General features: G+C 38.8%; 1 protein-coding gene across 15 annotated transcripts in view; it reads right to left on the minus strand.

The window, feature by feature from the left end:
- The window catches only part of KIAA1217 (KIAA1217 ortholog), a 364,008-nt gene that overhangs the window by 68,962 nt on the left and 282,275 nt on the right, over positions 1 to 12,771 (minus strand). For all 15 annotated transcript variants that reach the window (XM_039548494.1, XM_019285434.3, XM_019285432.3 and 12 more), the window contains 2 exons: positions 9,037 to 9,235; positions 4,189 to 4,282 (listed from right to left, as the gene is read on the minus strand). In XM_039548494.1, the coding sequence (XP_039404428.1) occupies positions 4,189 to 4,282; positions 9,037 to 9,235 (293 nt within the window). The remainder of the gene's footprint in view (positions 1 to 4,188; positions 4,283 to 9,036; positions 9,236 to 12,771) is intronic.

The raw sequence follows: 12,771 nt of genomic DNA on the forward strand, positions 1-12,771 counted from the left end.
GCCACAACAAGCATTCTTAGGATATTCTGACCTCACCCAGCAGAGATCTTATGCAAGTCAGAGAATTAAGCGAAACAATGGTAGGTCTAGGACATTTCAAAATAAAGTGTACCCCACAGACTTTAGGGCAGGTGGATGGGAAGAAAAAGAGTGCCAAGCAAAATAGCCACTGCTTTCTTATGAAGCAAAAACTCCCTCCCAGTTCTCAGAATTGGCTGGTAAGTGAAGCCCAAAACAAACCACTGCATAAGCCAACGTTATTAGCATCCAGCTGTGCCACCAGAAACACTGACTAGTTTCTATAACAGTAGGGGGAGATTATAATTTAAATTTCTTTAGCCTTTAGCCACTCCAGAAAAGGAGGGAAGGAGGGTGTAGGGAAAGAGGATAGAAAATATGCTGTGCACATTCAGTGGGGGAATCACTTCAGCTCAACAGCCCAGGATGAAAGGAGCTGTGTGACACTTGCAAAGAAACTCAATTCACTCAGCAACATTTAAAGCCCCACTGTTAGTTCTTTAGTGCCATGTCCTGGCATTCAGTCTACACCATTGCTAACCTGGGCCCTTCTTCCAACCTATGCAAATCACGAACAGTAATTCTAAGGGCACAGAGCTGCATGGCTGTGTACATGCATTTACACTGGAATTCAGAACAATGCCAGGGGGAAGAAATAGACCATCTAAACAATTGTTCATAAGATAGTATTTTGTCAGAAGAAAGTATTGTTGCACAGAGAGCTAGAAAGTGCTCATAAATGATACAAGCTCAAGTGAAGAAATAAATGAATGAAAGACAGCAATGGGAAGATACATTTAAAAAAAAAACCCCCAGCTGTTGTATATTTACAGCATACATTTTGGGAAAGGAAAAATAAAAAAGGAAGAGCACAAGCACAAATACTCAGTGAGACTGTACTATGTGGCTACTTCTTGCTTAGCAGCATTCAACATAGCAGACCTGTCAAGCAGACCACACTCTTTGAGATGTTAAGTGGCCAATACCAGTAAGCAAGTGAGGCACTCAGAAGGATTTCAATAAAATCTTTCCTTTAGAGGTTGCTTGGACCCTCAGCCAATTCTCTTTTCTCAAACACAACCCACTCAGAAAAATGCATGAAACAAAGAAGAGCAGGAAAATTAGGATTAATGAACATGAAAGCTGAATGGTTCAATGGAAGATCTGAAGGTTACAGATCCCACATTCTTCTTGCACATTCTGAATCTTCTTGTCCATATGGATAATACTTAATACTTCAAGTGTTACTGCCAATTCCTATACGGGTCTCACATCTGTTTGGTAGTTAAAACAGGTGTTCAAGCTGGCAGCTAATACTATTTTCTTAGATTATTTTGGGCCAGTTACATGGAAATTATTATAAAGCACATGAATAGAACCCTGAACTTCATCAAACCCAGGGATGAACATTCCAAAGGGACAAGAAGACAAAGAGTAGAAAAATCTGTAAAGGCAAAACTTTCCCAAACATCAAGAAAATAAAGTTTTAACTCACAGATGACAGGAGATACAACCACACTCAGAGTATCACCATGGAAAAATATACTTAAAATGACTAATTCATTATATTCTAAATTCTGCTTTTCAACAGTCTGACAGTCAGCTGCTTTTCTGTAGGTATTTTGAAACAGTTAAACATGATGCCAAGCACAAACTCCCTCCTTCCCACTGTAGTGAATTTAGCACTCATATATTGTATGATATAACAATTTGCCTAATGCAAAGATATGCAAACATAAAAGGAGAGATAGGAAGGAAAGGTTTTTGTGCAATCTTATGGGTACTCTGCGATACCAGTACATAAAACGTACGTGTTTTTCACTTATAACCCTCACATTTCCACCTCCTTGCTAAGGGAAGAGGGATAAATAATCCATCTGGTTATTGGTGGCTTTTTTCTGCTGAACTAATAACCTGTGAATCCCCAGGCAAATTTCGACCAGATTTAACCAATGAGTAGAAACCATAAGACTACTACATCCCTATAAATTTTGCCAAATTAGAGATTTGACAGAAGATCCTACTGTACTTCTGCCAAAGAGGAACAGTTGCAGTGTGGGCTTCAGCTTTTTAGATTCTAGAGGATGGAGAGTGTTACAGCTTTGGCAAAAGCCTCACTTAGGACCTGAGTGTTGCTGCATAAGGAAGAACCCAACCAAAAGACACACATCCTTAGAAAAACAGGTTTCAGTATTTCTGGAGCTCAAGAAATCGCTTGTTTCCATGCTCATAACTTTGAAGTGCAGAAGTTCACATAGATCAAAGGGAAGACTTTTTGCATGTTTCTCCACAAAGCCTCTATGAACATCCTGGCTCTGACTTCACCTCTCAGACCAGAAAGACAAGAAATCTGCCAATGCAAAGCAAAAGCCAGATGAGAAAATAGCTCTTTTGCTGGTGCACAGAATTTCAAAATGGCGTCTTTGCATTTCTGTAAAGTAAAATACAACATTCTGCCATGAAAACACCACCTCTGCAAAGGTCATCACTGCATCACCATTATTTTTTAGTTATGACCAACAGGTGCTGACTCAGGCATAACCAGGAGATGTTGAGTGTGCGTATCTGTTGTACAACATAGGATTTTAAAATAAACAATTCAAATAATTGCAGTTTTTGCACAGAGGCAGCACCTGTGTTCAAAACAATTCTGCTAGGCAGCAAATGCCTGAAAGAGGGCCAAAGAAGTAGTTTTTACTTTCAAATATATGTAGTTAACTACAATAGTACCTTCAAACAGGCCTAGAACACACAAATAAAGCCACAGTATATACCTTCAGCATCTACTGTACATGGAACAAGAAGAGTATAACATAACTTCATAAAGCCACAGTTATAAGCATTAATGTCCTAATGCACCATGACAGTATGTCATGCCTTTGGATATGAATGAGATGTATCAGATACATCCACTTACTGCCACAGAATATAACTAGAACTGAAGAATTTCAGTATGTTACAGAATACACAAAAAATTATCACATCTTCCCTTTGAAGCACATCCATTTCCTTTCTCATGTTGTGTGTGCAGCAGTGTGAAAAATCAAGTAATTAGATTTCTGACCTATCCAAAGGACCATTTAATAACTGAAGTGCATAAATGAGAGGTGGTTGAGAATACTGCCTGTAAATAAACTATTTCAATCTTTCTAAAATATTGTAGCCCTTAACTGTTGAAACACAAGAAGCACTTATACAAAATATTAGTAATAAAGCAGTGAGACATGCTCAGAATTGATAATGAAACCAAGTAGCAAATGTACAATTAAGGAAATCACAGGAAATTTTCTGCACAGTTGAATCAGCTTTGGAAGGCACAAGCAGGTAGGACAGTAGCGGCATTCTCTTCTGGCCCCATTGAGTTAGTTTGGTTGTACTGTTTCCTGTGGACAGACCTAGGATGGGTGGGGAGGAGATGAGGCTGTGTAATCTCACCACCACCCTCTCCTGCAACACCAGCTGCAGGCAACATGGTGGAAGAGGTGCCCCACAGCTGCATCTCCTGCCCTCTTGGCATCAGGGCGGGAGGTGACAGTGCAGCAAAAGGTAGACACAGCGAGAGAGACAAATCAAATGTTTCAAATGCATTCTCTGTAGTTTCCTAATACAAAACGTTCACCTGAAAATGCAAATATACTCATCCTTTTTCAGCACAGGTAGAAAATTTTAGAAAAAGACAAAACCATTTACACCACAATGTTTATCAGAATTTCCTATCCAAAACTGTCATTTACAAAGAGTTTCAGCAGCCTTCAAGTGAGGTACATCTGCTCAGTCACTGGAAACCAATCCCTGCTGAAACTTTGCTGGAGTGTACTAACACCATGCCATACTTCAGTGTAAAGGGTTTGGAAACACAGAGAGGAAGCTGTAAAAAACTCTGAGTATTGTCTGTGTCACAAAATACATAATTAAAGGCTGTGTTTTGCTTCACATGCTTTATTGCATTTAAACAAGATCAAGAAACCAGTTAATGCCCATGCCAAATAACTGGAAAAAGAAAAGCAGTTAAAACACATTACAACAAGCATTATTTATTCCCTCTTCTGTGTATGCGTCATACATATACCCCTGATTTTATGAATTGCTGTGTACTTATTACATTTCAGAATTCAAACATCTAGCATAAAACCTGGAGGAAAAGAGTATAAATGCAGCACTAGTACTTACCCTTATATCTCCATTTACAGCTCTGGAAGTGTGATTAAATGCGTGTGCAGGATCTTTGTTGTAAACTTTAAGGAAAGATCGGTCTTGAATATTCCTGGAATTAAAAGAATCAGCAATGACAACAGATGAAAGAAGTTTTATTTACTCTGTTGTCTGAAATTTTCAGACAGATGAATTTTGCAACAGACAAATATAGTAGGTCTGCAGCTGATCTATAAGGAAAACGTAAATGCCATAACTAAGACACACACAAACAAACAAAAGCCTACTTTGATTTTCTTTCCCATGGGAAGTATCATTCTTTCACTAGAACTCCACACCCATAAAAATTAGATAGTGTTAAGTTTCTTTCAAGATCCTGCCATAGAGTGAAAACACTTTGAAGACAATAGAACTTCAACATTTGCACAGCACTCAAAAGGGATTTAGTTAATATTTACATGTTTTATTGTGCACTCAGCCCACATAAATTTTTGCTGTTCTAAGAAGCAAGAGTATCAAAAGAAAAGCAGTCTTTCTAACTGTAATTATTCTTGATGAAATTTTAATTATCAGCTTGTTCACAAAACTGAAAAAATCCACAAAAGCTAAAAATTCAGTAGTAGATAAATTCTTCCTCTAAACTTTATCTATAATAAAGACAGTTTTTAAAGGGAAAAAGTAAGTTTTATAGAAACAAATTAGCAAAAGTTTTGATGAAAGCTTACACAGAAGTGGTTTAGATGAAAAGCCCTACGAGAATGCTTTTGTTTTATTAGGACTCTATACTTTGTCATTGACTAGTTCATTTTTTAACTACTACATTTAGGAAAGAGAGGAGAGTTTTCTACTTTGTTTCAAGACCTACCTTCCAATAATTTAATGGCTTTGACACTTGCCCTGAGCTCTGCTGAATTCTGGTTCACATTTAATCAGTAGCAAAGCCTCCAATCTATGCTCACTTACATCCTTTCAAATCTGCGATTCCGTTCATTTCCCTGTAGTGATCTCTAGAGAATTTACTTACACATGTGACTGAATTCCTTTCCTCCAGGTGCAGCTACAAGTCTAGTGAACTGATCTTAATCACTTGAATTATAATTTAAAAATGAAGGGAAGGATTGTTGGGCAGGTCCAATTTCTTTCTTACAATGTCATATTACAATCAGTGATTGCTTTGAATGGGTAGCTAGTCAGAACTTGTGTTGCTGTTGTAGATGTCAAGTAGTTATTAAAGAAACCCTGAAGCTTAAGAGACAGATCAGTGTCTTGTGTTTAAGAACTAGAGGGTTGATGAGAAGTTTAGTATTTTTGAGTGTTTACTTGTAGACTGCATAGGAAAATAGCTACCTTGTGGCAAGTTCAAGTTCTCAATTATTTATGGTAACATGAAGTGTTTTCCATCTTGCAAATGTGACCCTTTTGCTTTGAGACCTGCACTGGGAGCCTCAGTTACCACCATCTGCCTCGGATGTGGGACTATGTTCTTCTCAATACAAAGCAAGCTCTCTCATCTCCTGTTCAACAAATGGCGTATTATTCATTTAAATACGTTTTATCTGCTGTCTTTTCTGTCTGATGGCTACGAGATGGGACCTCAAACAACTGGAGTTTTTTTATAAAAGCATTTTCCATAAATATTTCTTGTAGAAACATGACACTTTAAAGTAAAACATTGCTGCAAGGCAAAGCACCAAAATACTAGGCATTTGATCTCTGGTATGAATGTATTTCACCTCATGTTGCTATTCTAAGATAAACATTACTGATAACAGGTATGTATTACTGTACTTTTATTATTACTCTAATTTGCATTACTGTAGCTCCCAGATGCCCCTTGGTATGTTCAAAGGCCTCACTGATCTGTGTGTGCTGTGTAAACATCCCAGGAAGACAACCTCTTCACCAGCTTACAAGGTGAATAGGAGTCACAAAAGACAATAGCTGCAGGAAGATAAGGAAACAAAAAGAACTCAGATCATAGTCTCTCCAGACAGAGGAGTGACAAACAAATGCTGGAACCATGGGCATGATCTGAGTAGGCAGTGCAACAGAGAGAGTGGGAAGGAGACTAACGCAGTGGCTTTGCAGATGTCTGTGGAGGACACCTTCCAAGCATGTTAGAGGGGCTGCCTGAGGGAGCAGGAAAGCACTTGTTTGAAAATTAAAGACATAGAATTCAAGCTGGCATTATTCACCAAGTGGAAGCAGATGGCACTTGGTACTTAACAAGAAATGAAAAGTAGCATTGAAGTGGGCTTGGAAGAGCCCTCATAATGAAGACAAGTGGATTAAAAAGACGGAGAAGATACAGTCAGAGCACAAGTGAAAAATAAATGCATGAGGAACAATCTGCTTGTCAAAATAGGAGAATGATCTTTGTTGCTTCATTTGAATGGGTAAGAGTAAGCAAGATTACCTATTACCTGTGTCAACTGCCAAGAAAAGACGATTACAGCAGCTGCTATTAAAAAAATTGAATGATTACATGAGTGTTTTTTCTCCATGTGATGGGAGAGGAAAGACTGTACAATAGGGATGTTCTGGAGCAAAAATGTGAAGTCTACACTGGACGCAGAGTTCTGAACCGTTTTAAGGAAAAACTTTCTACTTAAGTAGAAAGAGAGGGCTTTGTCCCGAGTGACAAAAAAAAATTTAAAGGAAAAGAAGGGAAAAATGAAAAAGAAAAAAAAAAAAAAGAAAAAAAAGAAAAAGAAAAAGAGAAAGAGAAAAAAAGAGAGAAAAATAGAAAAAAAAGAAAAAAGAAAAATAGAAAAAAGAAAAAAGAGAAAAAATGAGAAAAACGAGAAAAAAGAGAAAAGTGAACAAAGTGAAAAAAGTGAAAAAAAGTGAAAAAAGAGAAAAAAGAGAAAAAAAGAGAAAAAAGAGAAAAAAGAGGAAAAAAGAGAAAAAAAGAGAAAAAAGAGAAAAAAGAGAAAAAGAAAGGGGAAGAAGTATGATGGCCTAATGCAAGGCACAGAAGAACATGGAGCAGCTTCTGAGGGAGATGGAGAGCTTAAAGAGCTGACTGACACCCCTGTGTTTAAGGGAAAGGAAGAAGAGGATTGAAGGAAGACATGGCAAGCAAAGGAGAGAAAAAGGATGCTTCATTTCATCTCTTCTCTGAGGGTAGACACTGGCAAGATCTTGTGAAGAGTAAGGAACAGAAATGGAGAAATGGTTGTGGAAATTATTCAAAGGTGGTGAAAATGCAGCTGGTAGTGCATGTTATGGACTCCATTAACCTGGAATTGCTGAGGTTTCCTAAGAAAGAAGGGTGGCAGAACTGAAGGAGGGAATTTTGTTATGGAGGAATTTTGTTACGGAGGAAGTCAGCTGGGCTGTGGGATTTCCCCTAGAAATGCTCTACAATACAGGCATAGGAACAGAGGAAGCAGATGTTGGGATTGAGCCAGGCCTGAGGCTGGCAGAGTGACGCCTGCAATGGGAGCAAGGGAAAAAAAAGGCAGAGTGGCATTAAGATAATCAACAACTGCATTCTCAGGGGCAGGGAGGAGATGAAGTCATAAAGTGGTAGTCTGAAACTCAAGGGAAGATGGAGGGATAAAGGGAGAGAAAAGGAGCCAATGCGCTAGATGATGGTTGGCAATAATGCACTTGGCAACAGAGATGTGGTAACCCCTATCATGATTCAATCAGTTGGTCTGATCTTGTGAATAAACTGTTTGATGTATAGAAACTGTTGAAAGATGATGATGTTGATGAAAAAAATCAGATGGGTCTTCACATAGGCATTACAGTGGCCAAACAGGGGTGTGGGAGTCTGCAAAGCAACTAAGATTAAAATAAACTGAAATCCAAGAGACTGGCTAATGACAAGACACTGGATAGACAGCCTGGGGAGAGCAAGACACAGGTGAGAAAATGGAGTGTGGTGCTGTCCAAAGATTAAGAACCGGAATGGGGGAATTGGATGGGGAAGGGCTAGAAAAGCTCCAACTTGCTCTTTTAACTACAACATGATATGGAGAAACACCTTAGCCATAGGATCTCCAGAAGAAACAAGGCAGCAGTGGACAGTACACTTCTCTTGCACCACGTAATTTTCCTGCATTAGTGGCAGACTAGCAGAGAGCAAACAGCTTTTCTGCTTTCTCCTTCATCTTCTTACACTCCTCTGTCCATTTTATCCATTTTACAAAGTGTAACATGTCTGAGGTGTACCTGAGAGCTTTATTTATGCATGACTTGGGACTTTATAGGGACCTGAGACCCTGGAATTTCTGTTGAAGAAACATGGTTAATTAAGAAGCTGCACTCCCACAAAATAAAGGATAGAATGGTGAACTATTTATTGACCCAGCTCTGAATTAGTGAAGGGAAGTAACTGCATCAGTTGCTGCATCCTGACTTATAACAGGAAGGCGATGGGGCTGCAGCAGTGGTCACCAGTGCCGCAGAGCTTTGGCTGTGTTAGCTGGCATTGTTGTAAGGACATCAGTGACATTCATGTTCCTTCAGTCTCACGAAATCCAGCTTTGCACTCCCAGCAAAGAAACAACTCCGTTTTTCTGTAAATATTTATTCTGTATTCTGTATTTTAAGTGATTGTGTCTCATTTAAAACTCAATAAACATATTAAATATGTGAAGCTTTGTGTATTATACAAATATTTCAGCAAGGCATGCCATTTATCAGTGGCTTGTGCAATGGATATTGCACCTACAGCTGAAGGCATTGTCAGACCAGACCTCCTGGATTACTCAGATACCACTGAACATGCCCTCATATGTCAGGCCATTCTCTGTCAGATACTTATCAACCCCACTCCTTTCTATTCTATAACTGCACAACAGAACAAAACCCACAAAAAATCTCCAAACCCATAGCTCTAATTCCATGTCTTACCTCACATCACACAATTCATAGTATATGTTTCTGCTCTCATCCTTGATGTAAATGGCGACACTGGGCGATTCCAGCATTTTCATTGTCAGCTGCTGGGGGAAGGCACTTACAAAAAGGGCACGAATTGTGTCTGTGCTTGTGATTTCATTCGGCATCCTCAACTGCTTTGTTTCATCTCCATACTGAAGATATAATACACCTACAAGCAAATGTAATAGGAAGTTACATATTCTTAAGTGCACAGTAATGATCTGGTTTCAAAATCTATGTGGAACACAGGCCACATTCATAATAAGAAGAGAAAAATGAACTCACACTCTTTAGAAAATAAAGCACATATGTAATTTTCCTTTTCAACAGTCTATTGGAATAGAGCATAGAACAATGATATGTTTCTACCTTGACAAATGTGCTAGTCCCAGTACTGAGAAGCCTCTTACTGTACTTCAGTTAGGTAAATCAGAAGTTTACCATAGGAATCCTAATGGAAAATCTCAAACACACCAAGTTTGCATATTGGAAGTTGTTGGTAAGTCACAAGGTATTTTTTTAAAACAGCAGCTGAAGAAGAAATTATTATCCTTTTATAGCACACAGCTTTCCTTATACATAAATTTTGCACTTTAACCTCACACTTATCAATAAACCCAATATTTTTATTTTAGCACAAGGAATTTTATATTCACAGTTCAGTTTGCTGGCATTATATCGCATAAAGCCTCAGGTGAAACTCCTGCCAGGAGTAAAACTGAGGTGCCCCACAAAAACAAGAGGAATTTTAGAATCTTTCAGTTTCACAGTACTGTTAATAATCATGCTTGGTACTCAGGGAGGAACATGAGTAATCTTAGATGCCAAATTGCAAAATATGGATATTCTTATTCACTCAAGACAGAACACCTTTCTGATATAGCTATTTTCAGGGAAAGAGAGGCTGTGATATACTCAATAATGGAAAGAAACATGAATAATACAGACCAGGGACTGAATGAAGGCATACGAAGTACCTCTTCTGTGATGCCTGTGTAGGCCCTGCCAGGCCTCTGCTGACTCCTGTATAACCAGCAGGTGCCTGTATTCCACTGGCCAGTACTGCATGAGCGTTGCTCATGAGCATTGCTACAGCCTACTCCCATGCCACTGCCACCTCCAAAGCCCTCCAAGGACTAAAGCACTCAGAAAGAGCCATCTCAATCAACAGAATAAATCAGTCTGGACTTGATGGTGTTGATGAGTTCTAACCATGCTGGGTTTGGCTCCTAAAGAAAACCAAAAGGTCTTCTCATGAGCATCTCCAATGTGGGGAGGTTTATTAGGACCCAGCAGGAAACCACAGGACTGCAACTAAACTAAGCAATTTCCTGGGATGTACAGCACTAGGGAGTAGATTCAGAAGCAAGTGCTCAGCTGAACTACTTTGGATACAAGGAAATGGGAACTGGTGAGCCCAGCTTAGTGCACTGTGTTCTTCCTGAGCCATCCCAGGTGTCTCTGTACAACACTGCATTGTCCCAGGAGGAAACACCTTTACTGTCTTGCTGTCTGTACGAGATGGAGCAAGTATAGCTTCTGCAGTGGTGTAAAAAGATGGCAGATCACAGAATCACAGAATGGCTGAGGTTGAAAGGCACCTCTGGAGGTCATCTGGTCCACCCCCCATCCCAGTCAAACAGGGACAGCTACAGCCACTTGCACAGGACCATGTCCAGACAGTTTTTGTATACCTTCTAGGACAGAGACTCTGCAGCCTTTTTGGGAAATTTGTGTTAGTGCTTGGTCAATCTCACAGTGAAGAAGGGTTTCCTGATATTAGGAGGGAATCTCAGATGTTTCATTTGATGACTAATGTCTCTGGTCTTCTCACTGGGCATGAATAAAAAGAACCTGGCTCTTCTTTGCCCCCCCCCTTCAGGTTCTTTTGTACATTGATGACATCGCTGCCCTTGAGCCTTCTCTTCTCCAGGCTGAACAGTCCCAGCTCTCTCAACCTGTCAGAGCAAAGAGGCTCCAACCAAATTAATAATCCTTGTGACCCTCTATTGGATTCTCTCCAATCTTGGGAAGATTCTGTGCTGCCAGGCCTTTGCATCAACTAGTAACTAACACAAATGGGCTAAAGCCTGGCAGAGCATTTCACACAACCTGAATTCACCACAGCTCTTGCAGTGTAGATGCACTGTAATGTTGTTCTCCCATGACCAATGTAATCAGGAGGGTTGGGAACACAAGGCCTCAGTGCAGTTACCATCAGACATCAGCAAATCTCAGCAAATCACAAAATTTAGATGGCAAGTCAGTGATTCACACTTGAAAGTCATCAGCAACAGGATGGATGGGTAGTTTATGGCGCTGAGATACAAAATGAGCAAAAGCAGTGGGAAAAGCTGAGGTCCTAGAATACAAAGGCAATTAATGAAAAGAAGAGAAGACATTTCAAACTGAGTGCTCTCTCTCCCCTTAGTCTTAAGTATTTTTGTCCCTGTGTTGCCCATAATTGCTATAGAGGAAGGCACAAACAGTCAGATGTTCCTACAATCAGTGGGTAGATAATTGTGCTTGCACTTAGAGATGGAAGATGTTAACTTTCCTGAATACTAAATAGACTACTCAGCATTACCTAACCATTATTTAATATTAGGCTGCTTTTATAAAATAGAGCTGTTAACTTAATCTTTGTATTATTATCAAGAGCTGATACTTCTTTGTTCATTAATATTGCAATCAAACCCCATATGAATTCTACTACAAATTTCCATTTTCCATTGTCTGTAAGAACTTTTTCAGACTGAAGCTTGACTAGTTTTCTTTCAAAGATTGAGACGAGTCTTCCTACAACTTTTATTTATAATGCAAATATTTAATGAGCTATTAAACTGTTTTTCTCTTTTTTATTATAATTTGAGACACCATTTATTTCTTTATGTTCTTCTAGGTAAAATTGTCTTTTTAATGCTCAAATATTCTATGCAGCTAAACAGTCTTTAGGATTCAGAAACTAACTATATTTGTAAAAAAAAAAATTAAGCAAGTTAATGATTGCATTTATTTCACTCTTTCAAGATATGCAAAGACATTCATTTTTGATGATAGCTTTCAGTTCTTATGAAGAACATAAGGAACCTTCTGTGTTTTGGCAGTTAAACTTTCTTGGATTTAGTGGCAAAAAAAGGAGATTTTTTTGGCTAAAAAGACAGGCTTTGCATATCAGCTTTGCAGTTGAGTGCGACTCTCTTTTCTGCCCAGTTTAGAAGCTAGTGCAGAATTTAAAAATGCTAGTTTTGCATTTCAGACCATTAAAACCACACTCAATACTGAGCTACTGAAACCATTAACACAGAGTAAGTGCCAGAGTTGAAAAAACTTCCTTATACACAAGTCTAAATCATTGCAGAACAGTCTCGATTCTGCCTGTGCTTCAATGCTCCCATAAAAGCAAAATCACAGTTGTCCTTGAGTCTTGAATTTTCAATGCAAATATGCATGTTATGCCATAAAATAGCTTAAACATACAACTTGGAGAAATGTTTTGGCCCCAATCTCACTTGACAGAGAAAAGATATTTTCAAAGACACAATAAATTCTTTTTTTCTTTATTCTCTTTTAAATCACATGCCCTTACAAAACCAACTGCTTTTCCTCTTGAGTTGTCTGATCCATATCATGATACAGCAATGCTTCAGAGCAGTTCCTATTTGACAGAACTAACTGCTCACTTCTAAAAATCCCTTTTGAGCA

The sequence above is a fragment of the Corvus cornix genome, chromosome 2 (genome assembly GCF_000738735.6).
Source record: "Corvus cornix cornix isolate S_Up_H32 chromosome 2, ASM73873v5, whole genome shotgun sequence".
NCBI classification, from domain to species: Eukaryota; Metazoa; Chordata; class Aves; order Passeriformes; family Corvidae; genus Corvus; species Corvus cornix.